This window comes from Oncorhynchus masou, chromosome 15, assembly GCF_036934945.1.
Source record: "Oncorhynchus masou masou isolate Uvic2021 chromosome 15, UVic_Omas_1.1, whole genome shotgun sequence".
NCBI lineage: Eukaryota > Metazoa > Chordata > Actinopteri > Salmoniformes > Salmonidae > Oncorhynchus > Oncorhynchus masou.
The window spans coordinates 4,147,294-4,167,410 of NC_088226.1; the positions used below are offsets into that span (position 1 = coordinate 4,147,294).

Consider the following 20,117-nt stretch of genomic DNA (forward strand, 5'->3'; position numbering starts at 1 on the left):
TGGAGAAATCATCCCGTCTTTCACTTGAGGCAAACCCTGTTACCAGCAGAATACCAATCCACTGCTGTGACGCAGGTTCTGCATCTGGACCCGCTCAGATGAGGATGAATCAGACCAAACCAAAATGTTCTGGAGGCAATCCGGTTAGAAGTGCAGCGGAGAGGGATCCTAACGTAGTGGGAAGCCTGTCCCCTGTGTCTGTTTAGAAATGGATACTCATAGAAATATAAGAAATGAACGCTGTTGCCTCAGGCACATACTCTCTAGTACTCTGGTCACATTCACAGCCTGATTTAGTGCATTTAGGGGGAAAAATGTGAGTGGATGCAATTGCCTACCTGTCACAATAGTTTTAAATATGCGTGCATTGCTATCTACAAATGAACAGCACACCAATTCTCCACCCTCACATGCCAGCAATTTGCAATTTACTAATAACGGTAAATGCTGATTGTGAGAACGTGATTCAATGCAAAAACGGAAATTCTGAACTAGCCTATTCAGCAATGAAGTGGCCTACTCTCAGTCTCTAGTCTCTGGCTCACTCTACATAGTCACAGCTTTACACTGGTTCAATGTCACGAAGAACCACTGAGGATGGAAAGTGCTGCCAGGGCAGATCACGGTCAGCAGTACACTGTAATCTTTATGTGGGAATACTTTACTTCCTTGCCATGGTACAATTCTGCTGTGACCATGAATCAAACTCTCTGAGACATCTTCTCTAAGACCACCACTAAAGGCTACTCCCACTCCACACTCATGATCACTTGTCTTGCACGATTGCCTCTGACATGGACCTGCTATGGGTCAACCTTGCTTGACCTGCCTGTCTGTGAATTTCAATTACATTTATTATGTAAATAATATCCTTGACTCACTTATTCATTCCTTGAGTAAGTTTGACAATCTAAATGCATGCCTTGTTCTGATTCAGAAGTTGACACTAACAATGTAAACGCCATGCTTTGGCTACTCTTTGTCCCATGGGACATGGAGGTCTAGAATGCAATAGGCCTGCTTTCAGTACCATTTTGACTGCTGCACTAAAACATTCATAATTGGCATCATTTCAAAAGCCTATGTCCAAACTCCTGACCTGTCAATCACTTGTCCATATCCTGATGCAGTCACTTTTACCCTGCCTTCATGTACATATGTACCCACTCTCTGCACATTGACCTGGTACTGGTACTCCCTGTATGTAGTTCCATTCTCATGTATTTTAGTTGATTCCTCTTGTGTTTCTATTTTCTATATTATGTTTTAGCTCTGCATTGTTGGGAAGGGATCATAGGCAAATAATTCATGGTAAAGTCTGCACCAGTTGTATTCAGCGCATGTGACAAATACAATTTGATTTGATTTTGACACCTGCTGATGCCAACACCTGTTCCACACACATTTGTAGGCTATTTAAACATCCTGGGTCAAATATTACTCAAATACATTACATTATATCTGCTGCACTCGTTTTTTACTTGTTGTTTATTCCCATTGCGCAAAGAGAGAGAATGTTGAGTATCTGTATGGAGACACAAGACCCCCTCCCTCCCTTATGTCGCGCCGCTGCTGCTTCGCTCTGCTCTCCGATTGGACCGCCGCTGCGGAGGGCTGGCGTTAATGCAGTCTCGCTGCCTGGCGGTAGTTGCATCTAGCAGCCGTAGGCCGACAGAAACAAAAGGGCAAGACAGTCTGACAGAGGTACTGACGAAGCAGACAGAAGCACCAGCAAGGTGATATTATTGTGCGCCGCTGTGCATATCGGCAACAAAGCGTTGAATCTGCACTATTCAAAGACACGATTTTGCACAGAAAATCAGACCAGTCCTGTAACGGGGTATCCTGCTATACAATTAAAGTTTCTGCTGAACGGAATGACAGCACCAGCTATTGCATGCAGCGCAATCTGAGAGGTAAGAGACATTGATAACAAGGAATCATCATTGTTGGTTGGATCATAACAATTTAAATCAATTTATCAGTGCTTTTATTTGGATTTTATAGACCTGCTTGTTGATTTTGCATAATGTTTCACACATTCATTATTCCTGCTGGTCTGTTTTCATCCCGTAATGGCATGTTTACAAGCAAGTCGATGTGCTTTAACATATGGTTTAGAATTAGCTTGGTGGTTTAAATTGTGTGCTTACATCTCTCAAATTGTTATTTGTTGTGCATTATTGTCTTACTGTAACCTATTATTTAATACCTCTACGGCATCGTAACATGTAGCCTGAGACCAGTATAGTCAACAGTAGGAGAAGAACAATGGGTATGATAGCCTATGTCTGAAGCCATTTGGCTTGACAGCATCATAGTGAAATAGCCTTCCAATGAATTGCAGTGATATGTATGTATGTAATACCTGTGTAGAAGGCCATTTGAAATGGATATGATGTGCTCAAGTGCTACATCTGTCAGTGTAAACTGTTGTGTGTTGGTGTGGATGTTCCTATGCTCCTCTCCTCAGTGCCTTATCTGTTTGTCTGTTCACACACACACACACACACACACACACACACACACACACACACACACACACACACACACACACACACACACATTTACACAAATTATTTTTCTATTCTTTTAACACCTACAGTAAAGTTCCATATGAATCCTCCATGCTGCTTGTAGACACAACATGTCATTGTTCTCGTCAGACGCTGTAGATAATAGCGTCTGACGATAATCGTGTCTATGCTTTGTCTGTGCTGGGACAAGTGATCCAAAGACTTGTGTGTTCTGTGGTCACTTAGCCAGAGTGTTCAGAGGATATCTATTCTAACCTTTGCCTTTTTTCAGCTTCATCTCACACTGGCCATACAGCAGTGTGAGATGGAGAAACAGCTATAGCATTCAGAGCATATGCAAACTATATTCTTTGTGAAGTGTCCCTCACTGACCATACTGTAGATGTAATGGGGATCATATTCAGATACTCAGCATTACCCAGAGCAGCAGGTTGGATGGCTTTCCTCTCAGACAGACAGTGACAGTGTTATGTAAGCAATGTGAGTGAAAACAGTTGACTTTGCTGTTGGTGGAGGTTGGATAAACCCCTCTGGTGATTTTGAATGGTTTGTGAGAGACAACAGAAACCCATCCCTCTCTTAAGATGCAAACTTAATTCTAGATGTACCGTTATATCATTCAAATTGTGAGATTTGTGATTTGAGAGCTGCTGGTTTGGGGGCATTGTGGGTGTTTTTGTACTGGCACTCACCTGTTTGTATTTGACAATAATACGCTAAGGGTATCAAGGTGCCAGTCTGTCTGGCATTTCTCCTTGACTGTGAGAGGAAACAACAGTGGCACCCAGTTCACCTAGTCCTTGGGATATAGCCAATTTTACCAGTGGGCAGACCCCAGGAGAAGGACTTCTGCACTGTTTTGCATTGTTCTATCTTTTGGTCTAAATTGCTCACTGTTACAACACCAAATAAACCATGTTGACCCTTATTATTCATAGGTGTTATGAGTCATGACAACTAAAGCACCCTCCATACAGGCTGACCTATTCTGCAGATTAGTTCTGGTACTATACAAACACACAAAACTATATTCACAACCCCTAGCTGTTTGGAAATGTAGGACAATGTATTTTTTTGAGGATGGTAAAATGGGCTGTGTTAGATTCGTTCAAACATTTACAGCAAATAGAGGCGAATGGCCCCCACTCCATAGTTAAACAAAGAAAACAGTACATTGGCTGGATGTTCTGTTTGGGTTTAGGACATACTCCAACAGCCTGCCAACATGGTCAATGGCCCAGGTAATTGAACTATCTACCAGACCAGCAGAACTCAAATTGCAATCTCACTGCATCAACGGCCTTACGTCAAGTAAAGCTGTGGTAGGACTTCTCTAAGTAACTGTGATACCTTTGTTGGAATACCTACTGCACTGAACAACAACACAGAGAACCTGCTATGCACACACAATCCACTGTAGATGGATGCTGTGTTGCATCCATGGATGAATACATTTTACAACATCAAAGACCATGTCACAGTTTCCATTTGAATCTAAATGGCTAAGCAAGACAAGACAGTGAACGTGTGTTACATAGGACATGGGACACGTTTATAAGAGTGCCAGACTCCTCATTTAATCAGGGACTGGGCGGCAATCATCCACATCGTAACTGTGGGAGACAGGCAGTGCCATGAAGAATACATCACAAAACTGTGATCCCATTTCACAGTCAGTCTCTTGATTTGTGTAGATTTTGACATGTTAATCAGTCATGTACATTGTTGTTTCCCCTCTAGAAAATCATACTTAATCACATCAAATCTTACTAACAAAGCTTGAGATTCACAATTTACACTGCATATCTACAAATGAATCACTCCGGCTCATGTTACAGTGATGGTAACATTTTGTAGGTGGATTACCTCTTTACTCCCAAATCTATTGATTAGACATTACACATTATTATTAGGTGTAAATACTCAAGAATGGACCTTGGCAGGCAGCATTGATCAACTGGCCAAGGCAGCTCTTGCTGTGCTGCTCTTTCTGTTGTGTGGGGTGTGTTTGTGTGAGTGTAAATGTAAATGTATCTGCGTGCACGTGCGTGAGTGTCGAGAGCAGGAGGCAGATTGCTCAGCACTGACCATTGCTCAGCACTTTGTACGGGTTGTCACGTATCCTACCTATAGTCACATAGAACCCAGACTGTAAGTCAATATCCCTGGCATCGCCAGCAATTAACTACAGCCTGTCTGCCTGCCTGTCTGCCCTCTATGAGCTGTGAGCTGCATGCAGAAAGGCGACAAAAATGTCCTCAGTGTCCAGGCCTCTCACTGCACTGCTCAGCCCCTCCCCCATCTGCAGTACTACCCAGCCCCTCCCCCATCTGCAGTACTACCCAGCCCCTCCCCCACATGCAGTACTGCCCCTTGGGCCCTCCAGTCACCAATCCTCATCGACCACCTTTTCTCCAGTGTGTTATGCAAAGACCAGCGTCACATGGGGATACAGAAGGAGGAGGGGTGGGGATGAGGGCTGTGACTCAAGGTACACCAGTCAAACTGTGCTCCGTCTGTGCTTTGAATACAGATGAGCTGAATCCCATTGAGAGAAGACATGGCACGGTGGTCACAGTGCTCTATCTGTGTGACAAACAGCTTGGTGCTCCCAGAGGTCCTCCTGGCAATAGCGGTGGCATGAATATTCCGGGGACGGGGACTGGGAGCAGGAAGCGGGGATGGGGAGTAGCGAGGGAGCGGGCCTGGTGGCTGCTGTGGGGCTGAGTCAGGGCTGCAGCAGAGGAGCAGAGCTTAATTACCACTGTTTGACTCTCCTTTCATCTCCAGGCTCTTTGATATGACACAAACCATGCAAAAGTGTGTGTGTGTGTGTCTGTGTGTTTGAGGCGCTGGTTCATCTTCATATGTAGAAGAGAAACGGGACTGGGCTGCCTAGGCTGTTGTGTGTTTTAATAACCTTGTCAGTGGGATGCTGACTGGACTGCTGCTAGTAGTCATAGTACTGCTCTGATGGACAGCCAGCTGGCTCCCCTTCTCAGTGAATTGTCACACATGTACAATGCACAAACTCACAGAAAAATAAGTACACACACACACACACACACACACACACACACACACACACACACACACACACACACACACACACACACACACACACACACACACACACACTGTGGAACCGTCCCTGAGGCATACACAGATGGACTATCCACAGGATGTCTCTCGCATCCTGTCTCATTCAACACATTCTTATCTTCATTAATGGGAGATGGCACAATTCTGCTGTACCATCAGGGCCGTGAAGTTCATTCAGTCATTCAGAGATTTGTCTGCCCTGGGTGATGAAAGAAAGGATATTGCAAATGAGTGTTTCTTGGCTTGTCGTTACATGGTCTTGGATCAGACAGCCAACTGAAACAGATCTGCAATGAGCTAAGCTGACAAAATTTCACCGGCAGGCGAGATAATGAAAGTGCCTGTCAAGAATGAACCACTGTTGTCGCTGTGTCTCTCCTTTTCCATGCAAGTGAATGTTGAGTTGATGCTCTGAGTAATTTGAGGCTCAGACTTAGACTAAAGGTTTTATGGATCTCACAGAACTCTAACAGGAGCTGTGCCCTCCAAAGTTTTGGAGGGCAGAGAAGAGTAACAGAAGAAGCATAGCCAAATGATCTGAATCCAGAGTGCGAGTGACTGACTAGTGAAGTGGAAAGGGAATTAGTTGTCTCTGTTCTTTCCTCTTCAGTGGTTGTGTGTTTCCCAGCACTGAAACAGAGGCCTGTGATCTCGGTCACTTGAAAGGGGCTTCACACAGCGGAAAGTAGATCTGTGTTTAACGCAGGATGCAATGGTTACATAAGAGCTTATTTGTCTCGGATACAAAACACTCATTGTCTTTGATGTTGTCGATAAGCGAGGCGTGTGTCTCTCTGTGTGTAGAGAGAGGCGAGACACTAAAGCAATTGGTGTATCCACCATTTTCACTATATAGGCTACGTGCCTATCTCTCTTTAACCTTGCATTCCTTCCTGCTCCTCCTGTTAACTTCTTTAGGAACAACAGCGGTCACCAGATCCCTGTGCTCCAGGCATCTCTCCCAGGCAGAATGAGCTCCTCTCCCCATGGGTCCCACGGGTCTGGGTCCCGCGCCTCCATCGACATCCTGGAGGAGCTGCAGCTCATTGCTGCCCAGAACCTGGAGAAGCTAGACATCAGCAAGTACTATGAGGTCATCAGGGAGCTGGGTAAGGGCACCTATGGGAAAGTGGACCTGGTCATCCACAAAATCAGGGGTGAGTTTGTCTCTGATGGAAGCTACCTGCGCCATTGAGAATAACCAATGTGTTATATTCATGTCAGTTGGTCTATTCCAGAAAGACCATCAACAGAGCTCAATAAAATGGAAACATTGCTTGCTGATGTGAAAAGAAATGAAAAATTCAGGAGTTTTATATCAGTGTTTACGATCAGAACATTTCGATTCACTCCAGATTCCGTCTAAAATGTTTTTGTTTTTTTACATGTTTTCCACGGTCACAGTAATCGTACATATCTTTGAAGTATTTAGATCGCTCCACTCTTTAAAAAATTAACTTGTGGACCATAATTACAGTGAATGCGGTGTCCCTAGTTTCGGAATAGCAGTGAAGCACAAACCCCATCCAGATTGCTTAACAAAATGACCCATTTTAGCAAATCTTTTCAACCTTTGTGACATAAAATGCAAGCCAAAATGACAACCATCTGCTCAGTCCACTTTACAGTCTTGTTTAACTAATTCAAAAGTGTGTGGGGGGGAGCAAATGACCCTCCTACATCTAGCGGAATAATGACATACACAAGCCACCAAAGTGCACAGTTTGTCCTCCGCTCTTTTATAAAGCAGTGAAAGGACACACCATCTGGAACTATCCAAAACCACTATCACTGGGTTGTCATTAGACCTAAATCATGTCCAAAACCACTATCACTGGGTTGTCATTAGACCTAAATTATGTCCAAAACCACTATCACTGGGTTGTCATTAGACCTAAATCATGTCCAAAACCACTATCACTGGGTTGTCATTAGACCTAAATCATGTCCAAAACCACTATCACTGGGTTGTCATTAGACCTAAATCATGTCCAAAACCACTATCACTGGGTTGTCATTAGACCTAAATCATGTCCAAAACCACTATCACTGGGTTGTCATTAGACCTAAATCATGTCCAAAACCACTATCACTGGGTTGTCATTAGACCTAAATCATGTCCAAAACCACTATCACTGGGTTGTCATTAGACCTAAATCATGTCCAAAACCACTATCACTGGGTTGTCATTAGACCTAAATCATGTCCAAAACCACTATCACTGGGTTGTCATTAGACCTAAATCATGTCCAAAACCACTATCACTGGGTTGTCATTAGACCTAAATCATGTCCAAAACCACTATCACTGGGTTGTCATTAGACCTAAATCATGTCCAAAACCACTATCACTGGGTTGTCATTAGACCTAAATCATGTCCAAAACCACTATCACTGGGTTGTCATTAGACCTAAATCATGTCCAAAACCACTATCACTGGGTTGTCATTAGACCTAAATCATGTCCAAAACCACTATCACTGGGTTGTCATTAGACCTAAATCATGTCCAAAACCACTATCACTGGGTTGTCATTAGACCTAAATCATGTCCAAAACCACTATCACTGGGTTGTCATTAGACCTAAATCATGTCCAAAACCACTATCACTGGGTTGTCATTAGACCTAAATCATGTCCAAAACAACTATCACTGGGTTGTCATTAGACCTAAATCATGTCCAAAACCACTATCACTGGGTTGTCATTAGACCTAAATCATGTCCAAAACCACTATCACTGGGTTGTCATTAGACCTAAATCATGTCCAAAACCACTATCACTGGGTTGTCATTAGACCTAAATCATGTCCAAAACCACTATCACTGGGTTGTCATTAGACCGAAATCATGTCCAAAACCACTATCACTGGGTTGTCATTAGACCCAAATCATGTCCAAAACCACTATCACTGGGTTGTCATTAGACCTAAATCATGTCCAAAACCACTATCACTGGGTTGTCATTAGACCTAAATCATGTCCAAAACCACTATCACTGGGTTGTCATTAGACCTAAATCATGTCCAAAACCACTATCACTGGGTTGTCATTAGACCTAAATCATGTCCAAAATCACTATCACTGGGTTGTCATTAGACCGAAATCATGTCCAAAACCACTATCACTGGGTTGTCATTAGACCTAAATCATGTCCAAAACAACTATCACTGGGTTGACATTAGACCTAAATCAAGTCCAAAACCTAAATCATGTCCAAAACCACTATCACTGGGTTGTCATTAGACCTAAATCATGTCCAAAACCACTATCACTGGGTTGTCATTAGACCCAAATCATGTACAAAACCACTATCACTGGGTTGTCATTAGACCTAAATCATGTCCAAAACCACTATCACTGGGTTGTCATTAGATGTAAATCATGTACAAAACCACTATCACTGGGTTGTCATTAGATGTAAATCATGTACAAAACCACTATCACTGGGTTGTCATTAGACCTAAATCATGTCCAAAACCACTATTCCTGGGTTGTCATTAGACCCAAATCATGTCCAAAACCACTATCACTGGGTTGTCATTAGACCTAAATCATGTCCAAAACCACTATCACTGGGTTGTCATTAGACCTAAATCATGTCCAAAACCACTATCACTGGGTTGTCATTAGACCTAAATCATGTCCAAAACCACTATCACTGGGTTGTCATTAGACCTAAGTCATGTCCAAAACCACTATCACTGGGTTGACATTAGACCTAAATCATGTCCAAAACCTAAATCATGTCCAAAACAACTATCACTGGGTTGTCATTAGACCAAAATCATGTCCAAAACCACTATCACTGGGTTGTCATTAGATGTAAATCATGTCCAAAACCACTATCACTGGGTTGTCATTAGACCTAAGTCATGTCCAAAACCACTATCACTGGGTTGTCATTAGACCTAAATCATGTCCAAAACCACTATCACTGGGTTGTCATTAGACCTAAATCATGTCCAAACCACTATCACTTGGTTGTCATTAGACCTAAATCATGTCCAAAACCACTATCACTGGTTTGTCATTAGACCTAAATCATGTCCAAAACCACTATCACTGGGTTGTCATTAGACCGAAATCATGTCCAAAACCACTATTACTGGGTTGTCATTAGACCTAAATCATGTCCAAAACCACTATCACTGGGTTGTCATTAGACCTAAATCATGTCCAAAACCACTATTACTGGGTTATTAGACCTAAATCATGTCCAAAACCACTATCACTGGGTTGTCATTAGACCTAAATCATGTCCAAAACCACTATCACTGGGTTGTCATTAGACCTCAATCATGTCTAAAACCGCTATCACTGGGTTGTCATTAGACCTAAATCATGTCCAAAACAACTATCACTGGGTTGTCATTAGACCTAAATCATGTCCAAAACCACTATTACTGGGTTGTCATTAGACCTCAATCATGTCTAAAACCACTATCACTGGGTTGTCATTAGACCTAAATCATGTACAAAAACCCTTCCATCCAGGCTGTATCACAACCCGCCGTGATTCGGAGTCCCATAGGGAGGCGCACAATTGGCCCAGCGTCGTCTGGGTGTGGTCGGTGTAGGCCGTCATTGTAAATACGTTTTTTTTTCTTAATTGACTTGTCTAGTTAAATAAAGGTAAAGAATATTTACCCAGCTCTCGGATCCCAAGCTGCCACCATATTACATTCCCAAATTCAAACATTTGACGCTATCAGCTCAGGACATAAATAATAAAAAGATTTCTTGCCGTCAGAGATGTGTTGAATAGTATGTATATGATGACTTCTAAATCATGCTGCTGTGTAATTAGGGTGTTAACGGCTTTCTTGCGGTGAAGGAGAGGCGGACCAAAATGCAGCGTGGTTTCTATTCATGGTTCTATAATAAAGACTCTACACATGAACTAACAAGACAAGACAAGACAAGACAAGACAAGACAAGACAAGACAAGACAAGACAAGACAAGACAAGACAAGACAAGACAAGACAAGACAAGACAAGACAAGACAAGACAAGACAAGACCCAAAACAGCCCTCTCTGGTGCAAACACAGAGACAGGAACAATCACCCACAAACACACAGTGAAACCCAGGCTACTTAAGTATGATTCTCAATCAGAGACAACTAATGACACCTGCCTCTGATTGAGAACCATACTAGGCCGAAACATAGAAATACCCAAATCATAGAAAAACAAACATAGACTGTCCACCCCAACTCACGCCCTGACCATACTAAATAATGACAAAACGAAGGAAATAAAGGTCAGAACGTGACAGGGTGGCTGTAAATTTGGGTATAATCTCAGATTAGGATGATTCATAGGGGAGACCAATCTTTATTTTATAGTTTGATGATAGTTTTGATAATGCTCACTCAATCCATCACACAGGTGGATATTCGCTTGAATGTAGAGCTGTCTTTCTGGAATAATTCATTGCATATCAGTCATCATGTGGGATTACCACAATTCAGCAAAAATGTATATTAGGAGATCAAATCATTTTGAAGCAAGCTATCAAAACAGTTCTTCACTTTCATATCTGATTTAGTTAGAATTAATATTCACAATTTCTCTGTGAGTGAATATCCATCTAAATCTCTTCAAAATGTACAGTATGTTCAATTAATATTTAGTGTTCACTTTTGTATACGACTGTAGAGAGACAATATTAGTTATCTTCTATTTGCAGTGCAAATATTTTCCCAATACAATTTTCTCTATTGATTTGAATAGTTCAACATTCCGTTTTTACCAACATTCCATTTTTACCAACATTCCGTTTTTACCATATCAACGATCATATCATTTGGTGTAGTTTTAGTTTCATTTATTCACACACAAAAAGACAAGTGAAAGACAAACAGTGACATTAACAAAATAAGGTACAGTAAAGATGTAGGGGAGGTTAGAAACCCAAGAGGACTTTTATGAAAAAATATACAGTCGGAAAGTATACATGTTGTTATGTTACAGTCTTATTCAAAAATGGATTCAATAAATACAATACTCATCAATCTGCACACAATACTCCACAATGACAACGAGAAAACAGTTTTACATTTTCTTTTGCAAATGTATTAAAAATCAAAACAGAAATACCTTATTTCCATAAGTATTCAAGACTCTTTGCAATGAGACTTGAAATTGAGCTCAGGTGCATCCTGTTACCATTGATCATCCTTGAGATGTTTCTTCAACTTGATTGGAGTCCCCCTACGGTAAAGTAAATTGATTGAAAATTATTTGGAAAGGCACACCTGTCTATGTAAGGTCCCACAGTTGATAGTGCATGTCAGAGCAAAAACCAAGCCATGAGGTTGAAGGAATTGTCTGTAGGGCTCTGAGACAGGATTGTGTCAAGGCACAGATCTGAGGAAGGGTACCAAAAAATGTCTGCATCATTGAAGGTCCCCAAGAACACAGGGGCCTCCATCATTCTTAAATGGAAGAAGTTTAGAAAGACCAAGACACTTCCTATAGCTGGCCACCCGGCCAAACTGAGCAATCGGGAGATAAGGGCCTTGGTCAGGAAGGTGACCAAGAACCCAATGGTCACTCTGACAGAGCTCCAGTTCCTCTGTGGAGATGGGAGAACCTTCCAGAAGGACAACCATTTTCTACAGCACTCCACCAATGGAAGCAACTAGATGGAAGCCACTTCTCAGTAAAAGGCACATGTCAGCCAGCTTGGAGATTGCCAAAAGGCACCTAAAGGACTCTTAGACCATGAGAAACAAGATTCTGATGAAACCAAGATTGAACCCAAGCGTCAGGTCTGCATGCTCACTACTTTATGCTCTGACCAGAGCTGAGGTGGTGCTATTGGAGAAGCTTCTCTTTTCCCCAGGGAGAGACAGACATTGAGGCATTTCTATCTGGCAAATATCCATCTCCTCGTCTTGACCTTGTCCCCTTCCCATATTTCCTCTGCTAATGTCTGTTTTCCTGTCATTTGGGGAAATAGGCTGTAGTCGGTAGAAGGTTCTGAGACATTTCCTTCCAGATTGCTCTGCGCTATTCCTCCCAGATGACAGAATCCATGTCATGCTTCCTGTGTCTTTATGTTATTCACTGCATATACCAAACATTAGGAACACTTTCCTAGTATTGAGTTGCACCCCCCCCCCCCCCTTTACCCTCAGACCAGCCTAATTTCATTGGGGCATGGACTCTCAAGGTGTCGAAAGTGATGCTGGCCCATGTTGACTCCAATGCTTCCCACAGTTGTGTCAAGTTGGCTGGATGTCCTTTGGGTGGTGGACCATTCTTGAAACATCCGGGAAACTGGTGGAAAAACCCAGCAGCGTTGCAGTTCTTGACACAAACCGGTGCGCCTGGTACCTACTACCAAACCCCATTCAAAGGCACTTAAATATTTTGTCTGGCCCATTCACCCTCTGAATGGCAAACATACACAATCCATATCTTCAATTGTCTCAAGGCTTAAAAACACTTCTTTAACCTGACTCCTCTCCTTCATCTACACTGATTGAAGTGGATTTAACAAGTGACATCAATAAGGGATCGTAGCTTTCACTTGGATTCACCTGGTCAGTCTGACATGGAAAGGTGTTCTTCATGTTTTTTATACTGAGTGTATATGAATCACAAGGATTTACAGACATGCAAAGGAAAAGCAGCCTCCCTCCCAATCATTGGCTCTAATTTCATTAGCGTTGCACTTACTGGCTCTATTTCAGTACGTGTTTACTGCAACACTTTTGTATGTAATCACTTTCAATTTACTGCCAAATCCGCTGCATCAAAGCTGAAGTGCCCATGCAGCCCCATCCCCTCCTCTCTGTAGCTAAAGAGGATTGTGACATGACTAAACTATTCTGACAGAGGCTTTGGAATATTTATAAATATATTTATAGACCCCCCCCCCCCTCAGTGAAAAAAATGTGGTCTTGGATGAAATCCTGTAACCTCACTAAATTGAATTAATCCCAGACAGGTTTTGTAATTAATATCAGTTTAATTTATTTACAAGCCTGAATTTGGTGCAGCTAACTGTCTCATAGAACTCACAGAACATTTCTCATCCAGTACTGTACATTATGTTCTAGGCACTAAGATGGCTCTGAAGTTCTTGAGGAAGAAAACAACCAAACTGAAGAGCTTCTTAAGGGAGTACAGCATCTCTCTGTACCTGTCTCCCTGCCCCTTTATCATCAACATGTTCGGCATTGCCTTTGAGACAGACGACTACTACGTCTTCGCTCAGGAGTATGCCCTGGCAGGAGACCTCTTCGACGTCATTCCCCCTCAGGTGAGATGAACAGAGGTGTGTTCATCTGCTGTTACAATAGAAGGCTCTCAACATCATGTCTGAAATAGGAATAACATAAAAGCTATTTTATTTCCAGCTGAAGGATAATGTACAGATTTTACATGATAAATGTTCATGTGTAAAATTAATGTGAGATATCGGTGCTGTATATCTATTTTTAGAAAAAGCTCAGATAGCAACATAATCCAAGTCATTATCTAACCACTCGTCATCCATTGAAGACTATTTATAGAAAGTTATTTTCTATAACTAATGTAATACCTGATAACCCCTAGTCAACATGTACTGTGGAGAGTTACATAAAATCCTTGGCTTATGGCCAAACACACATTCTCATGGACGGATGAAATCTTTTACTTGCTGGTGGATTGTTTGACCTCAGTGTGTACTCGTCTCTGTTTAGGTGGGCCTTCCAGAGACGGTGGCTAAGCGTTGTGTCCACCAGGTGGCCATCGCCCTGGACTACCTGCACTGTAAGAAGCTAGTCCACCGGGACATCAAGCCTGAGAACATCCTCATCTTTGACAAAGAGTGCCGTAAGGTCAAGCTGTCAGACTTCGGCATGACGCGGCGTGCCGGCTCCCCAGTGAAGCGTGTCAGCGGAACCATCCCGTACACGGCACCGGAGTTGTGCGACGCCTCTCAGCACGAGGGCTTCTGCGTGGACTACAGCACTGACGTGTGGGCCTTCGGTGTCCTCCTCTTCTGTATGCTCACCGGCAACTTCCCCTGGGAGAAGGCCCTGCCGTCGGACGCCTTCTACCAGGAGTTTGTGCGCTGGCAGCGGCGCCGGACGGGCACGGTGCCCTCTCAGTGGCGGCGCTTCACAGACGAGGGGCTGCGCATGTTCCGCAGGCTCCTGTCCATTGAGCAGCAGCGCCGCTGCTCCGTTAAGGAGGTTTTCAGCTACTTCAACCACCACTGGATGCTGGACAATGAGCCGGGCAGCAGCAGCGTTGCAGGAGGAGGGTCAGTGGGCAGTGGGCCCCAGGTGGAGCTCAGCTCGTCGTCATCTGAAGAGGATGTACTGGTGGACAGGCTAAAGCAGCAGAGCCTGATAGAGCCCATGGGCGGACACTACTCCTCCACTGTCTCCCCCTCCTCCACCAGCAGCTACGAACGTGTCTCCCGTGACAACGGAGGCATCTTGGTCGCCACGCCCATTGAAATCTGTGTGTAGAGATTGGCTATGTGCACACACATACACACACACTAACATACGAAGGTCAAATAACAGAGAACAATCTTCCTGGTTAAAGGAAGAGGTGGGAGAACAGCCTGGTCTCATAGACGAGAAGTAACATCGTAAATGTAAATCCTCGACACTGAAATTATTATGATATGTTACTTTTTGTAAGGTTACAGAAGACAGGTGATTACTTAAGGCAAAAACGAAAGTTGGGTGGTTGGTCAGGCGTATGTCTAGCAACCCAAAGGTAGCAAATATGAATCTCATCACAGATAACTCTACCAACTTTTGTACTACTTACTACTTTTTAGCTACTTACCATGTTCGCTAACCCTTCCCCTAACCTTAACCCTGACCCCTAACCCCCAGCCTAGCTAACGTTAGCCAGCTAGCTAAAGTTAGCCACCTGGATAGAATTCGTAACATATAGTACCTTTTGCAAATTTGTAGCTTAATGTACGTTTAGACAATTTGTAATATATAATACGAAATGTAATTCGTTAAATATCATATGAAATGGGTGATGGACATCCACAAATTATACATACCATACGAAACGAAACTTAACATATCATGCTAAATGGAGTGTCACGGATTTATGTACAGAGTCATACTCTGCTCTGAGACCAGGTTGGGGAGAAAGGAAGATTAGGAAAAATGATGGTTTGTGCTTGAAGGAGGTGGTTGTTTCACTATAGATTCTGACAGACATTCCTATTGACGATTAACTCTGAGGGAATGACAAAAGACAATCACAACCAGTACTGATTACTGAACAGATGTGTGGGCGTCTGCAGGCATTTATTGATGTATTGTACTGTAGCTATATTGAGACTAAAATGTACAACAAGATCGGACAGAGACAACAAACATGTGAAGGACAAAACAAGCTTTTACAGAATAGCAACATAATGTCCTAGTAGGTTGTATTGGAGCTCACCAGATCCTATCGTAAAGCAATATGTTCAAGCAATTTCTCTGCAAATATGACTTCTCTGATAAATGGCTCATGGAATAATGGAAGAAATTAAACCATCTTGAATCTGCTGTAATTGCATCAGTAAACGATAATTAGAGAGTGTTGGCTGTCATTGTGACTTTTACCATAGTGCAATGTGAAACAATGGTACTATGGTGTGTTTGTATTGTATACCCTTATGTTCAGTGGGTATAAGAGCTTTATGTAATGTAGTTTTTGTTAATATTATTTATTTGAGTCCTTGATTTCTGAACATATATTTTTTCTATTTATTTTATAAAGTAGCATTAGAGATTTGACTTTTTTGATACTTTACGTTTGCCAGTGTTTTACTGCTAGTGCAATTTAAGCAGCCATTTTGAAAAGGGAAACTGCATTTGACCTTCCCCCATAGCAATGTCATATAATCCCATGGAACTGCTTTTCCTCTCATGTGAATGGATTATGTTGATGTTGGCCATTACCTCTTTAGCAGTAGCTATAGTGCATTATTCTGTCAGTCAGAGTGTTGAGTTCACCTCCTCTTGTCTGCGTGCTATGCCTGCTAGGCCTGGTACACCATGACAGTAATGCAGTAATGGATAAGAACACAGATGCTGACTTTACGTGATAGCCTGCAGTATACATAACTATTAGAAGCTTAACGCTACTATGGTTTTACTTTAGTTTATTGACTGTTGTGTCATGGTGACATGAGGACGAAATGTTCATGTTTTATGTAAAGCATAAAGTGGTTTCATTTTGTTTTCTCAGGTATACACTTTATAATGTATTATACCATATGGGTAAAAAAAACTACAATACACACCATATACATCCTCTTTTAGGGATCATTTAAAACCTCCAGCTGAACCTAAATGTTCTGTGGGCATGTCGTACCATAACTCATTTGTTATCTTTTAGCTTTTAACTGTAGGTAAAAAGGCAGAATCCTAAAAATGAATTTCCTTGACTGGTCTCTTATTTTATACATTAGTTTGGCAAATGTGTACATGCAGATGTCAGATGAACGCATCAAAGGATGAATGGATGAGCATTTTGTTAATTGCATGGTTAATAAAGAAAACATGTGTGAAATCAGCTCGTACAGTAATTGTTCAAGTGAAAAATATGTGCAAAAAAATTGTTGTATAGTGAAATTTTGCTGTGGCACAAATTTGCATAATTTGATATTGTTCTCAAAACTAAATCTAGGGCTGAAATAGCAAAAAAGAATTGTTCCATTGTGTTTGACGTGCTGTATTTGTATAGGCTTCCATCACAAGACCACAGACGATGTAGTAGGACTACGGGGATACTACCTACATGTCCTCAAGTACGTTTGGGATGTGACTTGAATTATTTGTTTTATTTTGTGTGGCTTACCTTTGAAATGGAAACAATATAAAAGGTGGAAAACAGGATGGGATACTGGATATAATGTCCACCATGGAAAATCTTAAATACATGAGGCATTTGGGAGAAATGCACAACAGTTAATTTTAGAATAGACTCGCCTCTCTGTGTGTTGTGTTTTTCAGAAATGTTTGCATGAATCAATATTGCTCTGGAGGAACACTGTTGAAATAAATCTCGAGAGTGAAAAGTTGCAGTATTTATTTTTCTGCTACTGGAAAAAATACTTATTGTATGTAAACAGAGGCAAACACACTGGGCCCTGTTTCCCCCTCTGCCACACCCACCACCCCCTCAGAAACACACGAGACTGATCAGGAGAAAAATAAATTCAATACTTTTTTGTCTTTAAATAAACATCAATGCATTTTGGAAGCAGCAGTCCAGTTCTGTTGCCTCTAAGCTGCTGATATATTCCCATGAGTAGATGTTTCATAAATCTGTTATTTACGTGTTTTGTTATTAGTAACGTTATGGGATTTCCTTGTCTTTCTGTGGCGTGTAATTTTGTTGTGGAGTTTGTCTGTAGAACATGTGCTGCCAGAACTCATCTCTTATTCAGTCCATCCAATAGAATGCTGTCTTCCCTAAACTTTCCTCTCCTTTCATTCAAAATGAAATAAAGCAATCTGAAATGAAGCTTGAATCTGTTGTGTGGCTTTGAAGTGTGCGATGCCTGAGAGGCTGCAGCATGGCTGGCTGGTGGCGACAGAAAGGAGATGTGCTACTAGACCAGATCACGGTGGAAATGACCACTCTGTATTGTGTTGAAAGTATAATTCATCTGGATGAATCATGGTTCTGGTGTTTATTTAAAAGGTATTTTAGAGAGCCCACTCAATGACGCCCCACTCAATTCTGAAACCACTGATGCATTGTTTCTGCTCAGTTGTGATGTACAGTAAAGTGATTCTATCCAAAACAGGGCTGGTCTGTATAATACAATCCCAGATGGGTTTTTCGGCAAATGTGACCCAGGATTTCTAGTTAAACCACGTTAAACCCTCACTACTAACCAATAACTACTTGCAAAAGGCTTATGTAGTCTAATAATGTAGAGTTCGGAGACTACTGGCCACAAAATGTTGCTAGCTCATTTGAAAAATATATATTTGATTTTCTTCTCCCCAATTTCTATCTTGTCTCATTGTTGCAACTCCCCAACGGGCTCGGGAGGTCGAAGATCGAGTCATACGTCCTCCGAAACAAGACCCACTAAACTGTGCTTCTTAACACCCGCCCACTTACCCAGAAGTCAGCTGCACCAATGTGCCTGAGGAAACACGGTTCACCTGACAACCGAGGTCAGCCTGCAGGCGCCCGGCCCGCCACAAGGAGTCGCTAGAGCGTGGTGAGCCAAGTAAAGCCCCCCCCCAGCCAAACCCTCCCCTAACCCAATTGTGCACCGCCCTATGGGACTCCCGATCACGGGCCGGTTGTGATACAGCCCAGGATCAAACCTGGGTCTGTAGTGATACCTATAGCACTGTGATGCAGTTTTTTAGACCGCTGCGCAACTCGGGAGGCCTGAAAAATATTTGATATTCTTTCTGGGGCCTACACTGTGTATCACATTGATGAAGCGTGTGGAGATAATGAGAAGGGGTGAGTGAATAGGGTGAGCATCAGTGCTTGAGACAACCAGTACCAGGGCAGGCCTGTGGATCTGCTTGGATGCAGCACAGCAGGGAAACCAACAGCTCACCCTGGCCAAGGCAGTGCTGCTGCTGCTGGAGTGGAAATCATCAGGACTGCATGTTCAGCATAGCAATTACTATAGAGCACTGCACTGTACACCTCACTGCCTCTCCGTCTCTACTGTAGCTGTGGCTAGCAGGGGGAGAGCGGCTGGGAGGATAACGGTTTGATACATCCATAAATACTATTTGAATGTTACTTCTAATGAAAAAAATACAATGATGTTCAGTCTCCTTAGCTAATCATGCACACAGAGTGTAAGACCACAGAGATTACCTGTACAGATGTAGGATCTTAATTCAATCACCCTGTTGCAGGAAAACTTGTAGTGTATCCAAGGTTTAAATAGGCTTCTGAAGTTTGTAATTTCAATTTCGAAATTTCAGACTTGATTTTGTGTATCAACACCGACAAAAATGTCCATTAGTTATAATCCACATAATAATTCCCATTTCCTGTTGCTGCAGGATTGTTTTCCTGCTGCAGCAAACTGGCTCAAATGAAGATTTGACATCTTTAGATGTGAATAAAAAGAGTGTGATACTGTATCCAACACTGATGGATATTAAACTGGCCACAGTGTGCCTGTTTAGACTGTGTGGAAGAGCCTTTATAAGAGCCTTGAGCAAGTGTGTAAGAGGGTGTGAACTCACTGCCAAGTACAGAGCAGAATGGTTTACAGGTCTAGTGGAACTGTACATTTCATCTCCAAGTCCTGGAGGTTGGAAACCCTTCAGGGGTAAACATGCAGGAGGCTTTTCATATCCACAAGAGTATATTGTTGGGAGCAAGCCCTCTACATATAGACATCTCAAATCAAATCAAATATAAAATCAAATCACAGTTTTGCAGATGTTATTGCAGATACAGCTAAATACTTATGATTCTAGCTCCAACAGTGCAGCAATATCTGCCAATACCA

General features: G+C 42.3%; 1 protein-coding gene across 1 annotated transcript; it reads left to right on the plus strand.

The window, feature by feature from the left end:
- The first annotated feature begins 1,656 nt into the window (after positions 1–1,656).
- Positions 1,657–18,136, plus strand: LOC135555376 (serine/threonine-protein kinase SBK1-like). Its single transcript, XM_064987747.1, has 4 exons — positions 1,657–1,916; positions 6,558–6,796; positions 13,711–13,913; positions 14,338–18,136. The coding sequence occupies exons 2-4, from the start codon at positions 6,610–6,612 to the stop codon at positions 15,112–15,114; spliced, it is 1,167 nt and encodes a 388-aa protein (XP_064843819.1). The 5' UTR covers positions 1,657–1,916; positions 6,558–6,609; the 3' UTR covers positions 15,115–18,136.
- Positions 18,137–20,117: the final 1,981 nt, after the last annotated feature.

Coding starts and splice junctions, on each gene's coding strand:
- LOC135555376 (XM_064987747.1), top strand. CDS start 6,610: ATGAGCTCCTCTCCCCATGGGTCCCACGGGTCTGGGTCCCGCGCCTCC. Junction 6,797..13,710: donor GGTCATCCACAAAATCAGGG/GTGAGTTTGTCT, acceptor ATTATGTTCTAG/GCACTAAGATGGCTCTGAAG. Junction 13,914..14,337: donor TCGACGTCATTCCCCCTCAG/GTGAGATGAACA, acceptor GTCTCTGTTTAG/GTGGGCCTTCCAGAGACGGT.